The sequence below is a fragment of the Eretmochelys imbricata genome, chromosome 8 (assembly GCF_965152235.1).
Source record: "Eretmochelys imbricata isolate rEreImb1 chromosome 8, rEreImb1.hap1, whole genome shotgun sequence".
In the NCBI taxonomy this organism is placed as follows: domain Eukaryota; kingdom Metazoa; phylum Chordata; order Testudines; family Cheloniidae; genus Eretmochelys; species Eretmochelys imbricata.
This window is the reverse complement of record NC_135579.1, coordinates 18,045,220-18,061,657: the sequence shown is the minus strand read 5'-3', so window position 1 is coordinate 18,061,657 and position 16,438 is coordinate 18,045,220. Positions and strand designations below refer to the sequence as shown.

At 44.0% G+C, this 16,438-nt stretch overlaps 1 protein-coding gene across 1 annotated transcript in view; it reads right to left on the bottom strand.

Moving 5' to 3' along the window:
• SH3RF2 (SH3 domain containing ring finger 2) overlaps positions 1–16,438 on the bottom strand; it is a 69,729-nt gene that overhangs the window by 28,808 nt on the left and 24,483 nt on the right. The window contains exons 2-4 of the mRNA XM_077824710.1: positions 6,715–6,984; positions 3,954–4,049; positions 294–620 (exon numbers count right to left, since the gene is read on the bottom strand). Coding sequence (XP_077680836.1) covers positions 294–620; positions 3,954–4,049; positions 6,715–6,984 — 693 coding nt within the window. The remainder of the gene's footprint in view (positions 1–293; positions 621–3,953; positions 4,050–6,714; positions 6,985–16,438) is intronic.

Below are 16,438 nucleotides of genomic sequence, written 5' to 3'. Positions count from 1 at the left end.
TCTCTCCCGTTTTTTTAACATGCAATCCTTAAAAGGAGTCTTTTACCTTTATCATCTTCCTGTCGTATTTACAGAAAGCTGCACTAAGCCGTGGAAAAGAGTTTAAACCATTGTAGATATAAATGTTTAAAAAGCTAAAAGAGCTGTTTAATGCTAATTTGAGCTTTGGCCTTTCAGGTTGCTATCTGCATAGTGAAAAATGTTTCCACCTAGAAGTTACTTTTCAGCCTATTGTTTGCAGAGCCAACAATGTGTGTGCTCAACAATCAGCAACATGAATGGTTTTCATTTACCTGGACGGGGGGGCCATATGGGAATTCCACTTTCTCGCTGCTCTGGGTTGCCACAGTAGGATTACTGGAGCTGATGAGCACTGGTGAGCTGATTTCCAGTGTTTGCCGCTCTGTGGGTGAGTGGACCATCCTGTTGAGTGAATTCAAGGCACTCGTGATAGAGAATGGTCTCAGGCTCTTCCTTCTAGATTCTGACACCTTGCGGAAGGTTGGTGACTCTGTGCCTTTCGCTCTGGGAGAGGCTGTTCTTAAAGGTGATGAATATTTAAATGAGGGGGATCGGTGGCTTTTCTTTGTCTGTAGGAGTTGTCTTGCAGTCATGTTTGGCTGGGACAGAAAGAAGAGAAGTTTTATGGCACCATCTCAGAAGTTAAGCTTTGCATAGACCCCAAACCCAGTGAGCATAGACCCACATTTTATACCTCATCCTAACAAGGAGCCTAGCTGAGTTTGGGCTTCAGATGGCATTATGGTTAATCTTTGCAATTGAGTGGCTCAGCTTTGTTATATTTTCAGTGACAAATCCCAGAGGCATAATTACTAACACAAAGCTGACCACCAAATTAAAATGGATTGGAAGAAGTCTGTCACTGAGACACCATCTGATTAAGCTTGTATGTCTGGTTCTCTCTCCAGTTGAAGTCTCACAGAAAGGTTTGGCTTCCTTTCCTGTCAAAACTGGAGACTCACAGAGATGAAGAAGCATGCATCTCAGCTAGTTTCTTCCACTCAGCTCCAGTACACAGTATGATAAATGGAACGCCAAATTACAATGGACAAATGGGCACATCTTTCTTAATTGCTTTGTGTTGGCAAGATTGGATGCATTTCACAGCAGGGGGTCAAGTCTCTCCAACTGACATGAAGGCGTTCATATGGAGAAGTCCATACTGATGTTAGCTTTATAAGCTGTGTTGCCTCTATTCAGTTAGATCAATTTAGAGTAGGGGTGGGCAAACTATGGCCCGTGGGCTGGATCCGGCCCCTCAGGGCTTTGGCAGGGAGCTTGCCCTGGTCCTGGTGCGCGCTGTTGCCACCCTGGAGCCACTCCAGGTAAGTGGTGCTGGGTCAGAGCCTGCACCCCGAACCCCTCCTGTCCCCTGTCCCCCAACTCCCTGCCCTGAGCACCCTGCCTGCACCCCAACCCCCTGCCATACCCCTCCTGCACCCCAACCCCCTGTCCTGAGCCCCCTGCTGCACCCAGAACCCCTCCTGTACCCCAACTCCCTGCCCTGAGCCCCCTCCCGCACTCCTCCCTGCACCCCTGCCCTGAGCCTCCTCCCACATTCTGCACCCCCTCCTGCACCCTAATCCCCTTCCCTGAGCCCCCTCGTACACCCTGCACACCTCCTCTGCCCCGACTCCTTGCCCTGAGCCCCTTCCTGCACACTGCACCCACTCTCACACCTCAACTCCTTGCCCCAGCCCTGCATGCAATTTCTCCACCCAGATGTGGCTCTCGGGCCAAAAAGTTTGCCCACCCCTGGTTTAGACCAAAACATTCACAGCTTGATCCTGCTCCCACTGAAAGATGTGGGATTTTTACCATTGATTTTAAGGGGAGCAGAGTCAGACCCTCAGTTTGCATAGAGACTAAGGGCATGTCCATACATACGGTGCTGCAGCGGGGCCGTTGCCCCAGCGAAGATGCTGTGTGCCGACGGGAAAGAGCCCTCTCACTGGCCTAATAAAACCACCACAAGGAGCAGCAGAAGCGATGTTGGTGGGAAAAGCTCTCCCACCAGCATCGCCCTGTCCACACCGGCACTTATGTCAGTGTGATTTATGTCACTCAGGGGGTGGTTCATTCACACCCCTGAGCAACGTAAGTTCTGCCACCATAAACTGTAGTAATAGCCTGAATTTCAACAGGATGTCTTTGAACCTGCTGAGTACCTCAATATTAATAGCAAAGGGCATTTGGTGGCAATGTTTCTTCCCACAATGGCTCCCAAAGAAATTAACCCTGATTTACGGCTGACATTAAAGACTTGCAAATCTTTGAGATTCTCTCCCACTCACTCGAAACATTATGCCTAATGCCTTGGATGAAAAATAATCCACCTAGCGTGGAACAGGTCATTGCCCTTACCAGTATCATCATGTAAAAGCAAAGGTTGTTTTTGTATTGTCTCCTCCTCAATCCCAGGTTTAAGAACAGGTAGTGTGTGTGTGTGATATATTAGACTCCTCTCCAAGTACTTACAGAAATAAGTGTTATATATAATATTGTAATTTCTGTAAGTGATTAGAGATGAGTCTAAAACCAAAACCATTTATCTGAATTCCCCTAACACTAGGTATTTGGTTAAAGTGGAACATGGATCTGATCATTGTCTGTAAAGCCAAAGCCAAAAGAAGTCCTGTATCTCTCAAACTAGCCCCAGGTTTTCCCTTCCCATAATTAATTTCTAATTCCCCAGTGGCCATAATTAATTTATTCCAGCTAATGCCAGATTAAGTAAAAAATTACTTGAGTCAAAATTATTTCATGAAAAGAAGAGACATTTTACAAGATCTGTTTGAACTTCAAGTAATATTTTTACTAGTGTCTGTCTATAAAGTAATTGTGGAATAAGTAACAAATGTTTTCTGTACTTAATTTAATAATATCTCCATTTGTGTCTAGGTATTTGGTGTGCCATTTACAGTTTATAGCCCAAGCTAAACTTTAGGGAGATCATTAATGACCAATTCAGTATTAAACAAGAAATGTTGCGGCTGGGGAAGGACTAGATGGCCAAGGAGATTGATAATGCAATAAATCTCTCTCTCTAAATCTCTGCTTTGAATTTGGGGCAGGCTGGTAGTGACTTAAGGCTGTTACTATCTGATAGATGTTTTGTGCTTTATGGAAAATCAGTTGGTTGATCTCATTACAGTTCCTAGTGGAAATGTATTAATAGAGCTGATCAAAAAAGACAAGTCTAGTCTGTCAAAAAATTAGCAAGGAATGAACATTTTCCATGACATTTTTTGGATTTTTTTTTTTTGCCAAAAATATGTTTGAAATAAAATTTTGAAAAACATTTGAAAAATATCATTTTGATGGGGAAAAACAACCCTCTTTCATTTTTCCACACTGGAAATGATGACGAGAGGGGCAGTGAATGTGAAAGAAAATGCCCCTCCCCCCAATAAACAACACAAAACAAAATGGAACTTGGATGAATAATTTTGAGAATTTTCACTTTTAAAAATTTTTGATCAAAAAATGAATTTTTTTTCCCATGAAAGTGTTCAGTTTGGTTGAAAGAGTTCTCCCTCCCCCCACTAAAACAGAATTTCAATGTACATTTTGCAACTATTTCTAATTATTAACATCATAAACCCCATCTTGTGACCCTCACCCTTATTCATAGTGTCAGCAAAATGCCAAGAACTGAATAGGCCATGAAGACTGAATTACCCCTTCACTGGTAATTGCGGTCCCTCCAGTTAGGACGTGAGATACGTTGACAGGGCAGTGTTTGAGAGTATCTCCTTAGCTTCCAACCACCATTCTTCACTTAAATGAGATGTAACAGAAACCAGAGAATACCCTCCAGGATCATGGATCACATGAGGAGCATCATTCAGTATGGTGGGAGTGAATACAGATGTTGACTGCTTCCCTGTGGTAATGGATTGAATAAGTGTTTTTGAATGTGCTGCACTTACCTCCACAAACAAGATGGGGAAGATCCCTATTTTATCACCTAACTTTCCCTCTGCCCAGTTCTCATCAACTCTGCTAATCACTGTGATGATATCGCCCTGAAATGCAGAAGTATATTGTTACCAACCGTCCCGTCTGGGATAGACAGATAGTACATGTAAAGATGGGTTTGACCCGTAATTGCTGCAAAACAAAATCATTAAGCAGCCTCTGAGGTATGTCCATTGTAGAGAACACATGTCTTCAGCAAAGCTCTTTGGCACGTGCTTAGTCTTAAGTACATGTTTAAGTCCATCTGTATTCAGCTCTATGCTCAGCGTGTGTTTAACTTAAAACAACGGAATTTAACAAAAAATAATGGAAAATGTGTGAAAAGCAAGTGAGTTTATGACTTTTTAAAATACTTCCTTCATGTGGAAATTCTTCTTTAATTATCATGCACGAATAAAATAATGAAAATGGCATTTCAGATATGTACCAAATATAAACCATTATAAGTTTCCAGGCAATTGGAACTGTACTGCCAAGAAACTCCTATATAAACGAATATTTCAAGAGTTGAAATACCCTAATATTATTGGACCTGCAGTACTTCAAATACTCTGCAGCAAAACTAGTTTTCTATCGACTTGTGGCTAAAAATCCTTTGGAAAGATCCATTTTCTGTGCAACCCAGCAGAAATGAAATGTTACTCATTTTTAATATATTTGTATTTGATCAACTGAAAATACCTGCAGGGAGAAAAGGTCCAAAAATGCAGGGTTTTTTTCCCTTTGAATTAATTTGAAGTTTTTGAGAATCAATCACATTTTACTCTAATTCCAATTGAGAGCAGAATGGTCTTGGCCTAATTCCCCTCTGGCTTGCATCACTTGCATCTATGCAAAGTGGGTAGATGAGGATTCCATTACAGTTTGGTAGAACTTTGCTTTCCTTTTGCACAGGTGTAAATGACTCCACAAGACGAAGGAGAGGGGAGAATCAGGCTCCCTTTCCAGATTTTTTTTTAATAATAATACATTGCACTTTCATAGCACTTGTCATCTGGACTGTGACTCTCAGATCACTGCATAAACATCCAGGGCCAGATTGTGGTTCACTCTGCATGGGTACACAGAACCTCTCCTTTCTTGCATCACCCATATGAGTCTTGTCACAATGGTAGTGCCTGGGTTCTGCTGACTACTAGCACCCACTGGGGTTCAAATAACCTCAAGAGGGGAAAAGAGCAGCAGAGAGGAGGTTATGTGGGGTATGCTGAGCTTTGAATCCTCCTGCTGTGGTTGGGTGCACAGAGGGAGCTTCAGCGACCTCGTGCAGCCTGATGGGTGATATTAAAGGAAATCACTGCAGCAGCTGGGGTCCTTAAGTGAGAACATACAATGAGAACTGTCTGACTAACATTGCAAGACACGGGGATGTGAGTGAGTGAGTGTGTTGTCCCCTCCTCGAAGAAGCATCTGCCTGTTTTATATGTACGATAACGCTCTGTGTGCTAACTGAACTGTAGGCGTGGAAATGAGGGCTGTCTTCAAAAGCAAATAAATAGAATGAGTAAGCAGTGAAACAAAGACAAATAAAGCAAAAAAGAAAACAAAACCAGACGGCATGAAAGAGAGGAAAGCATCTGCAGTTAAAAAATATTGTTGGCTCCCCATGTCCCCTGTGTTATTGTTAGCAATATTAGAAACCACACTTTAAAGTGACAATGCAAAGTGAGCAGCAGCAGATGCTTCAGTGAAACTTACTTTCTCCTCTGGTTCCGCCCCATCCCAGTTTGAGATAACAGCTGGTTTTGGATATTTGAACTTTCTTTCCCCCAGCCTTCCCCTCACCCAGCCCTATCTATCAAGCCTCTTAACTTTCTCCTTAATCCCCTCTAGAGAACTGCTTGTTTTTGCTGATTAGCAACAGCACTAGGGGCTGAGTTGCCGAATGAAAAGAAAAACAGGTGACTTTTCTGTTAGGACATCAGAGCCCCTAGGTGTTGGTTTCTCAGCTAGATTCAATATACTCCACTTAATTTTGAAATACTAGGAAGTGTTGACATTGCTGTGAAGCACACTTACCTTGAAAAGTATCTACTGTAAAAAGAATAAATGCAAGTCCTATAATTTCAGTAGAATACCAGGACAGATGGCAAATGTCTGTAGAAGCATGCAGGTGTTGCTTCACTAATGTATGTTCCTAAAGGAATGGCTGAATATGTTGAAGGTGCATAGATGATCTCTGTCCCCTGACTATTAAGCCATTTTTATTATATAACTAAGCATCTTTCAAGGAAAACCCTCCCATAGTTTAGGGAATAATGCAGCTAATCAGTTATTAGCTAATTGACTAAAGGAGCATTGTGGAGAAGTTAAAGCAAGGGACTGAACATCAGGCTTCCAGGTTCTGTTTTCACCTCTGTCAAATTTCCACTCATTTTCTAAATATCAGTGTGTGTCCTTGGCGACGTCACTTAGGTGGGACTTTCAACCATTGACTTCAATGCTAGGTTAGAGTTGGGTTAACACTGAGGACTTCTGAAAACCCCACCCTCAACCTCACCATCTTGGTTTATCTATGTGCAAAATGGGGATGATATTTATCCCATTGAGATTTTGGGAAGTTTAATTCTTGTTTGTATAGTGCTTTAAGATCTTTAGATGAAAGGTGCTGTAGACCTGCAAGGTTCTATGGTGCTGACAACAGGACCTAGGGTTGAGAAACTACCCAGCTGTTCAAATACCGGCCCCTGACTGGCAGACAGGCAACCTTACCTTATGAAATGTCAGGCAGTCCTTATTTTCTTTTTTATCTCTCTCTCTCAGATCAAAGTTGTAAAGTGCTTTGCACAGGGGTGGTGGTAGTGGAAGTTGTTTGATAACCTGCACTGTGCTGCTTGGGAAAACCCCACTGACCCCATTGATCTCTCCCAAGTACCATTTTTCATCCAGCTGTCGGTGCAATATGATGATGTCCCCTTTATTGAACCTCAGTTCACCAGGGTTTTGTCCTCTGTAGCTGTACAGGGCTCTGGCCCGGGGAACCTGCAGGATAAGAAACAAACATTAGCTTTTACTCATGACCTACTGACACAAAGTTCTGGTCATCATTGTTTAAGCTAACATGACTCCTCGCATTTGCATCCTAAATTGACGTCTAGTGAGGACAAGCCCAAAAGGAGAACTCCTGACACCAGTGCAGCTAACACATCAAGTTCAATATTTAGGAATTTGATGAAATGAGCAATTGCTTTCTCTGACCTTGTGGGGCTTAACTGTCTCCTGTGAGTTTGTGATCCTCTCATAATGTTTTCATATTAATAAACCCACATCATTTAGCTTTTTATTAGTTAGTTTTTTATTCAGTATCCTATGCACTATGATGTAACTGCTGGCTTTAGATTATATTTTGTCTTCTCAGCATTTTAGGAGGGGGCACTTTATTAATAATAATAATAATTATTATTGCTTCTTAACTGTTCAATCTGGGTTGGAGGGAGAAATTTACTGAAATCAGAGGAGATGAGGGAATCTTCCCACATTGTCCCCTGCAACAGTCTCCTAAGTAAAACTAGAGTTCACTTAAAATATCCACTTTACTGGCCTGAATCATATTTTATCCACTCAAAAAATTCAATTTAATACACAGTGCAATGGATTGTTTGGATGGTTGAATTAAATTCAGAGCTATCACTGGCCTCACTGCCCTGAGCCTGAGAGCTACAGTTTGAAAGCAACCTTGCAGATTTTTTCCTGGAAGAAGACGAGTACAGATAAGCCAAAGGCTGCTTCTTGCTGTGTAGCAGTTCCAGGCGTGCAGCTCTTGGTGCAACTAGCTTCTGCATCAGCTCAGAAAATGAGGTGGGAGGCTTGTGTTCCAGGCTGGTGGAAATACCTTGGGTGAGCAGCTTTATTAGATAGCGTACTGTCCTACTACACTCCACATAACACTGGTGGAATTTGGGTTTCACTTATATTTGCTGTAGTTTGTACCATATGCTTCTAGTTGAAGTGCAAAACAAACTAAAAAGTTGGAAGTGCAGTAAGGGTTAAGGCTTGTATTCTACCCACAGATAACCCCGTGTGAGGGCCAGTTGACTTAAGTAGTGTGTAGGCTCTCTGAATAGGGGTGAATTTCATTCCAGGTGCCTGAGTGTTGTAAAAAGTTGTATTACCTACAATAAAGAGCACTGCCAAAAGACCTCTACAATCTCTAAGCACAGAGGGAAGAGTGACATTAGAAGCAGCAGCCTTATTGAATGTCCTTGTTTTGGCTTGCTAAACATTATTTATTTAACAGTGCTATTGTAATACAGCATCTTGCTGCTATTGAATACAGCAATTGCCATGCTGTATCAGACTAGTAGTCCGTCCAGTCTTGTATCCAATTCGCAATGGTGGCCGAAACCAAATGCTTTAGAGGTACAGGATTTAGTTGGTGTTGGTCCTGATTTAATTGCTGTTGCTCCTGCTTTGAGGAGGGGATTGGACTAGGTGACTTCCTGAGGTCTCTTCCAACTGTAATATTCTATGAAAACCCTAATGCTACACAATTTCGCAATAGCATGCCTATGGGAGAAGTTTCTTTCTAACCTGAGCCAGTTAGTTGTTGGTATTATGCTGTGAAGAAGGAGGGTGGATATAGCCGATAAAGTTTACCCCAGCTAGTGTAACTGCAGATGTTGTTCTTCTTACTCTTATAAAGTATTAATCCTTTTGTGAATCCTACAGTATTGTTTGCCTCAATAATATCTTGCAGCAGTGGGTTCCACAGGTTATGCATCTTATAAAATATGTTTCCTTTAATACATTTTTATTTGCAATTATGCAGTTCCTAGTGGAATATGCTCAGGTACCTTCACTGCAATTGTTATATCTCTTGAAATAATGGCAGCTCCATTCTCTGTGGAAGTATATAGATCATTCACTGAGAACTCTGAACTTGAGAGAGGGTTCCAGGGGTATCCTGTTTCCCCCAGGGCAAAGATTGAAAAAGTATAAGTCATAAATATCCCAAAGATCCATTGCGGATTATAGATACAACATACCATGGTGGCCCAGAGCGCTGCAGCCAAGGTCTAAAGACCAGAAAAAAAAATTGGAGCTGGGTGGGAAACAATTCTCCCTTCCATGCAAAAATTTTGGAGATTTTGAAAGTTGTTCCCACTCTGCATCAGGGTCTCACCCTGAGATCTTTTGAAGTTTCTCATGGGAGCTGTGGAGAGGAACTCTCAGAATAGCCAATAGCCCAATACTTATAGCTTTCACCAGGGATAGGTGAGAGCCTGGTTCAAGTCCCTTCTCTGCCTGGTTCAGTGGAGGGACTGGAACTTCAGTTTCCCATATTTCAGACGAGTGCCCTGGCTGTTGGCTATTCTGAAGTGGGTCTCTCTCCTGATAGAGCTCTTCCACTTTGTATAAATAGTTAAACAGTCACTGGGCCAGAGAGAGAAAGAGACTATATAGCCTAGTGTTTAGGGCACTCACTTGGCATGCGGGAGATGCAGGGACTTGAAAAAAGATTCCCCCCTCCACTTGCAAAAGACCCCATTCTATCATCCTTTCCACAGTCATTCGTGCTGAAAGAAATCTGAACTGCTTAGTGTCTGATCAGTTAGGAATGTTGGAATTGACACATTGGATAAGACTAGTCATCCATTGAGTTTGGTGTCCTGTCTCCATTAGCGGTCAGTACCAAGGTGCTTCAGAAGAAGGTGCAAAGAACACCATCAGCTCCCAGGGGAAGTTCCACCCTGGGATACATATTACAAAGGCTGGGTTGTTTCCAGACATGCAGATGCGCCAGTATTGGGAAGATCTGTGCAAGAAGGTGTGGCATTACGCCCCATATTCTTCATGGAGATATGGTTATGATATGATTATGGCATAACTAAGATATATTTTATGCAAGATGGGTGATGTGAGATATCATTGGAAAGGTTATGACTTACTGAATATGGTTATCCTATTTGTATGCATGTATCATTTTTGTTCCTGAAAAATTAGGAATATTGCCTATGCATCTATTACAAATGTGTTTTACACCTAGGGAATGCTCACCAAACAGAATGCAATCAGTCTGGATGGCCAGTTGGGAAGTGCCATTAGGGAAAACAACAGGTCTTTGAAGATACTAATCTCCCATCGGGAAGTCTTCCTGGGGACCATGCAAACAGCCTCTGAGTTATGGCAGCAGGGTCATGTGACAAAGTCACCTGGTACTGGACTTCATGAAAATACTAGTATTTTTCCACTAACTAGGGGTGGGAACCACCCTGGGAGACAAAGGATTCCCGCCATATGCAAAAACTATTTAAGGCAGGGGAGTGACATTATCGTGATTTGTTCTTCACTAACTCCCTGCCCAAGAAAGAAGGCTGCTGGAAACACCTGAGAAACAAAGAGACTGAGCTGGGGGTGGGTGGGGAGGACTGAGCCCAGGCTAGAAGGTGTCTGGCTTGTGAAAGGAATATTTGGAGTTTTAAGCCGCAAGCAAGTCTCTGCAATCTGCCTAAAACATCATTTAGGATGAGAATTTGCTACTTGTAACCAATTTCTTTAGTATATTAATCTTAGATTGTGTTTTGTTTTATTTGCTGGGTAATCTGCTTTGATATGTTTGCTATCCCTTGTAATCACTTAAAATCTATCTTTTGTAGTTAATAAACTTGTTTTGTTTTGTCTAAAACCCAGTGTGTGGAATTCATAACTGGGGGGCAAAAAGCTGTTGCATACCTCTCTCCACATTGAGAGAGGGGCCGAGTTTCATGAGTTTACACTGTACAATTCTCTGTGCAGCGCAAGATGGTGCAAATTTGGGTCTACTCTCTAGAGCGGGGGCATGCATTTGAGTACTGGGAAATTCCTTAGCTGAGCCTTCCCATGCAGAGCTGATCTCAGCATCTGTGTGTAAAGCTGCAGCCGGGATGTGTCCCTACCTGTATGTGTGCTGGTAAAGTGCAGTCTGAAGCTTGAGGGGGAGGGCTTGGCTGGCTTGCATCAGCAATACAGTGTAAAGAGGGCCCAGGCTGGTGGGTCAGGCAGTTCCAAGTGGCACTCCGAAGAAGGGGGGGGGACCCATCTCAGAAGGCTCCACCACTTGGTCTCTTCTGCCCCTCCCCTCCCAGTGGCTGGGAACAGCTGCCATCCTTACGCTCCCCAGACACAGGAAATGTCATCTTCTAGGGCTTCCCTGGGGAACCTCGAAGTGGGCATGGAAGAGGCATGGATAAGGTCCATTCCTCCTCCTTTGTGTTGATAGCAGAATTAAGAGCAAAAGAAAGGTGCATTGCTGTTCCCTCCCCTTAAGGGAGGTTGTCACAAGCACCTCCCTTGGTACATGGTCTGGGGTTCCCCTGTTCTATTGCGGCTCCACAACCTCTAATCCCCACAATTACACAGCGCCTGCCGCAATAAAGCCCCAGATGTTTAGGGTCCCTTTAAAACCAGCTGAGTTCTGTAGTCACCTCCCATGTGCTGTAGAACAAATATTCTGAGGACCACGTTCTGGAACCGCCGTCCCATCTCCTTGGCTCCAGTGTCCAGACCAGAGTTAAATGAAACTGCTAATGCTAAAGATAGCACCAGCAAATGCCTCTTCATCTCTTTTATCTTGTCTCTGCAGTCCTAGATTAACTCTCTCCATTCTTTGGGTTTTGCAACTTTATGTAGGGGGGCTAACTGCACATTATGTGTAAAGCAGCTGGCAAATGTGCTTAATTCATTATAGGTACTTTTTGGAGCGTGACCTTTTATTAAAGTGGCATTCACTACTGTTAAATGTGTTGACGTGAACTGTTCAAAAGCGATCTGCTGCCATCGGCTGAGAGGCCAAGGACTGTATGGTCCATAGGGAGTGAATAATTTGTATCACTATCTAGAAGTGGACTTTCTAGGTGAGGAGCAAGGCATGTTAAGGGGGCAGTGGGGAGCTTCCGCTGCTATTGTTCAGGCTGTGCCCATTCAATGGATAAATTGTGGATTTCAGTCCCTAGGGCAGTCAAGGGCTGGGTGACAGAGTGTCCTGGTGGCTAGGGCACTGGACCAGGATTTAGGAGACTGGGATTTAATTCCTGGCTCTGCCACTGGTTTGCTGGATGACCTTTGGCAAGTCACTTCCCTCCTCATTCCTCAGTTTCCCCATCTGTAAAATGAGCATAATGATCCTGACCTCGCTTTGAGATCTATGTATGAAAAGTGCCATGTAAGAGTCAAGTATTATTATTAAGTCACCTTACCTTCATGAGCCCTAAATTAAAACAAAACTAAACTAAACTCTACTAGTATGAATGGAAAAAATTGAAGTCCCTGGTTCCTGCTCCAAGATCCTGTCTTGCTTCTCACATAATAACCAATATACATTAAATCATCATAATCATAATCTTATTGGAGAGGCAGCACAGGCTAGTGGGCCAATCACAGGCCTGGAAGTCAGGAATTTTGGAGTCCTATTACTGGCTGTTGCTGGGGACAGGCTGTGTGGCCTGAAGTGCCTCACTTAACATCTCTGTTGTTTAGTTCCCCATCTGTAACGTAGGAATCACCACTCGCTGGGGTGGGGGTGGGGACTTAAGGCTGATTATTGCTTCCTGTGGAAAGTGCTTAGGGGGGGTGTTCTCCACTGAAAGTGGCTATCGCCCCCAAATCAGGGCAAAACTGTTATTTTAAACAATGTTTTTATCTGACACTTGTGTTCCCTTTTAGATTCTGCTGAGCTGCTCCCTCAGTGATTCACAAAATTGCTCTCCCACTATCCTTCACCAGCACAGTCTGTCAAAACTGAAGCTCCGCGTGGCTGTAAAAAACGCTCTCCCTCTTGAGAGCGTAGCTCAACAGCTAATGCTTCCAAAGGGCCAGCTTGGTTCTTTCATTTCCGAAAGCTTCCGTGGCTCCAAAGCAAATATTCTGAGCTCACCTCCTATCTTGAGGCCCAAGGGCTCCCATGGAGGGAATGGGATCTGTGGTCCTAAATCAGCAAAGTACATAAGCATAGCCTTAAGTCCCATGGATTTCAATGTGACTAAAACCCATGCTGTAGAGCTTGACTGAATCAGGACCAATGTGTGAGGAGAATTTGGCCCTTGATATGTGCGATGGTTTGGGGAACCTGTATGAAATTCTGGTTGATTATTAAGTTGTTACTATGAAAATGGCTGTATCATTGAATTCCCCTGTGTAAATGTGCTAGTGTGGGGCTGGGTCTCTGGCCCTGCCAGACCATGGCAATAGCCAATGGTTAAGGACTATCAACACCTCAGTAGGCCTTACCTGGGGAGAACAGAAGAGTTACTGCTCTCTAGGGCAACACAGTTCTCTCCAAATTCCCTCAACAGGGAGGGGAGGAATTGGAGAGGTTGGAAAGGGGAAGATGCTGGGGCACACACAGGAAGTTTGAGCTGGAGAGGGATACGAGACAGACCAAGGTCAGAGAAGAAGAGCCAAATACAACCATACACGGCAACAGAAGGATGGTGGACAGCCCCAAAGGATTCTGACCCCCGTGCAAAGAATGCTCCAGAGAGGTGAGGAAATTGGGGCTGGGAAGTGTGTGTAGCCTTTATTGTCCTTGTATAGACTTGTGCTATTAAAGAAATAGCAATAATGTTGTAAAACCCTGTGCAAAGTGTCTGTATGTGCTATACCTTATCACTTGTCCCTTGAAGAGGTAAGCCAGATGGCTCTCACTTTCGCATGGAGTTCTGGGGAAGGATGTGTTAAAGCTACCAGGAGAGTCTGAGGGCTCCAGGGACCTAGCAGTGGGCTGTGTGGTTACAACTCTCAGAAGGGGGTGCCAAAGGTCCCCAAGACAGGGCCAGAGCCAGGGCTTTGTTCAGATTCTGGAGGCTTAAAACACAAGGGAGCTAGCGGCTGAGTCCCCTCACAGCAGTCTGGTGAGTGGCCAAGAGGAGGGGGTCGACTGGACTTGTGATAGTAGATGGAAAAGACCTTTTTAATCAACCAGCTCCTATCACTGCAGGATTGTTCCCTACTCTCTACATTTGTTAGTGCTTTCTCTGGTCTGGTTTTAAATGTACCATGGGTGTTGGGAGGCAGCACTGAGCCAACATATAACAGGCAACACACCCACACCCACGTTGTTGCAATTTCATGTTTGTTCTTGTGTTTGACGTTCAGACTGAAAGTGTTTGGTTGCTTTCTGTGTGTGGAGAAATACAAGTTTCCACAACTGCAAATCTAGCTAAGATATGTCAAAGCTTAGGATTTGGCTAGCAGTTCATGTACAGAAATCAGTCAATCCCAGCAGTATTCTGGGAGGGAGGTATGATTCCAGAGAAAGATTAGACTCCAAGTTAATTAGAGAAAGATCAGAAAGTGACCTAGAACTTGGGAAGAGAATGTTCTTCAAGAATAGTTACGTAATCATTGCTGCTTACTACAGAGAAAGGAGCCGGGAAAAGAAAAACTTCCTGTAATACCTTCATAGCTCTTTACACCTTCAAAGTATTTTGAAACATGAAGCAATTAATATTAATGTTTAATGCTAATTAAGTAATTCATTTTGTACTGTAATATCTGCTAATGGTAAAAATGCATGCACCTGTCTTAGTTGTACTTGAAGTGCATCTGTGCAATAGGAAAGGCAACAAAAGTACCCTGTGTAGCCTTAATTTCTTTGACAAAGTCCAAACTCCGCAAGCTCTGTTTTTTCAGTCACTAGAGTTTGTTGTTGAAACAACCAGAAACAAGTGGCTTTAATATTCATCTTCTGAGCACAGTCAGTCTCTCTCTCTCTCTCTCTCTCTCTCTCTCAGGATGTAAGGGCCAAACAATCTTATACTTGCAACTTAAATGACTTATGTTAGCCCAAGAGATACAAGGCTTCGTTTGTCAGAGGTGCTGAGTACCCACAGGTGTCACTGGCTCCAGTGGCAGGTGCTTGTGCTGAGCCCCTATACAATTATGACCTGTAGTTTAAAAGGTTCTGGAGGCCTCAGTGCCCTTTACTTTGTGTCTCCCTTTGTCCCCCTGGCCAGGAGCTCTCTATGACTTCGCTAATCCATATTCAGTTATGTCCTTGCAAACCTATGACAATTCACAAGATTGCATTAAAAACTCATTTTGGCACCATCCAATGCACAATCTAGCCTTGGTTCTGCCTGGAATTCCAGAACCCCTTCTGCCCAACTCAGCCTAAACCTGGATCCAAGCACTGCTGTTTTAGTCCATCTGAATGAAGAACTGAGCAGTAAGTTGCCCTGTTAATCTAAATTGATCAATGCAAACATGATGTGAAAAGCCTGGCTGCCTTGCAACAGTTTCACTGTATTACAGCAGACGAGTCCAATACAATCAACTGTGGTGTTTAGAATGAGATGGCTGCAGCCACAGGTGTCCCCAGTAATTCTTGCCTTTGCTAGAGCTGGCCTGAAATAGAGAGAAACCAGAAATATCTATGCTACCCGTGGATGGGTCCCACGCACATGCAGCCTTGCCACCATCTTTCACTAGTCGGTCTCAGTAGGAAATGCATGTGGCATCTATTAAAGAGGACTCAGTGGGGGCCCAGGTCATTAGTGGGATTTTAAACCCCAGAAATTTGATCAAGGCTGCTACCACTTGAGCTAAAACAGTGGTCCCCAAACTGTGGGGCACGCAGGGGAGGCATACAGCGGGGCTGGAGGGAGCACCACCCAGCTCAGCTCCGGCCCCATCTGCAGCTCTAGTCTGTCCCCTGCTCTGCCCCCGGCCCAGTTCCAGCCCTGGCCACAGCTCCACTCTGCCCCCTGCTCCACCCCTAGTCCAGCTCTGCGCTCATTCCCTCTCTGCCCGCAGGCTACCTTCACCTCTGGCCCTAGCTCTTCCCCCCATCCTCAGTTCAGTCCCCAGCTCTGCCTTCAGCCCAAACTCTTCTGCTGAGCCAACTGTGCAGTAGTGGAGATGGGGGGCATGGACAGATTCCATTACTGGTAAGGTGCGGGGGCACGACTGGAAAAGTCTGGACACCACTGAGCTAAAAGGCTTACTCCATTAGCTGGTAGCAATAGTCTTATGTTTTACATTGACCAGGCATTAGCTGTTCCCAAACTTTTTACCTGCATGACCCCATTTAGGACTTACTGATTTCTGTGACAGCAGACAGCAACAAAGCAACATGGGCCTACAAAATGATCGTGCATGTATGATGCCCTCAAGGTCAGACTGTAGAGCAAAATGGCAACCTCTCTGCAACGTGACTTTGCACGTATGCTGCGTGCAAGGTCATGCCACTGGAGGATGCCATTTTGTAGAGCAGTTCAGAGGAGTTCATGACCCCGTCCATTGATGACTGGGGTCACAATCCATAATTGTGGAAGCACTTAGAGAAAGACAAGACACACGTTTCCCCCTCATATGTTACACACATGGCCAGTGTGCTGGGAACCTCTGGGAGTTATTGTGACTGCCTGAGACACAATGCCTCCCATTGTACCTGCTTGGCACCCCCACCCACAAAGTAATCCATTGTTAAATGGACCTAACTAAGCCTTTAGGTTCATAA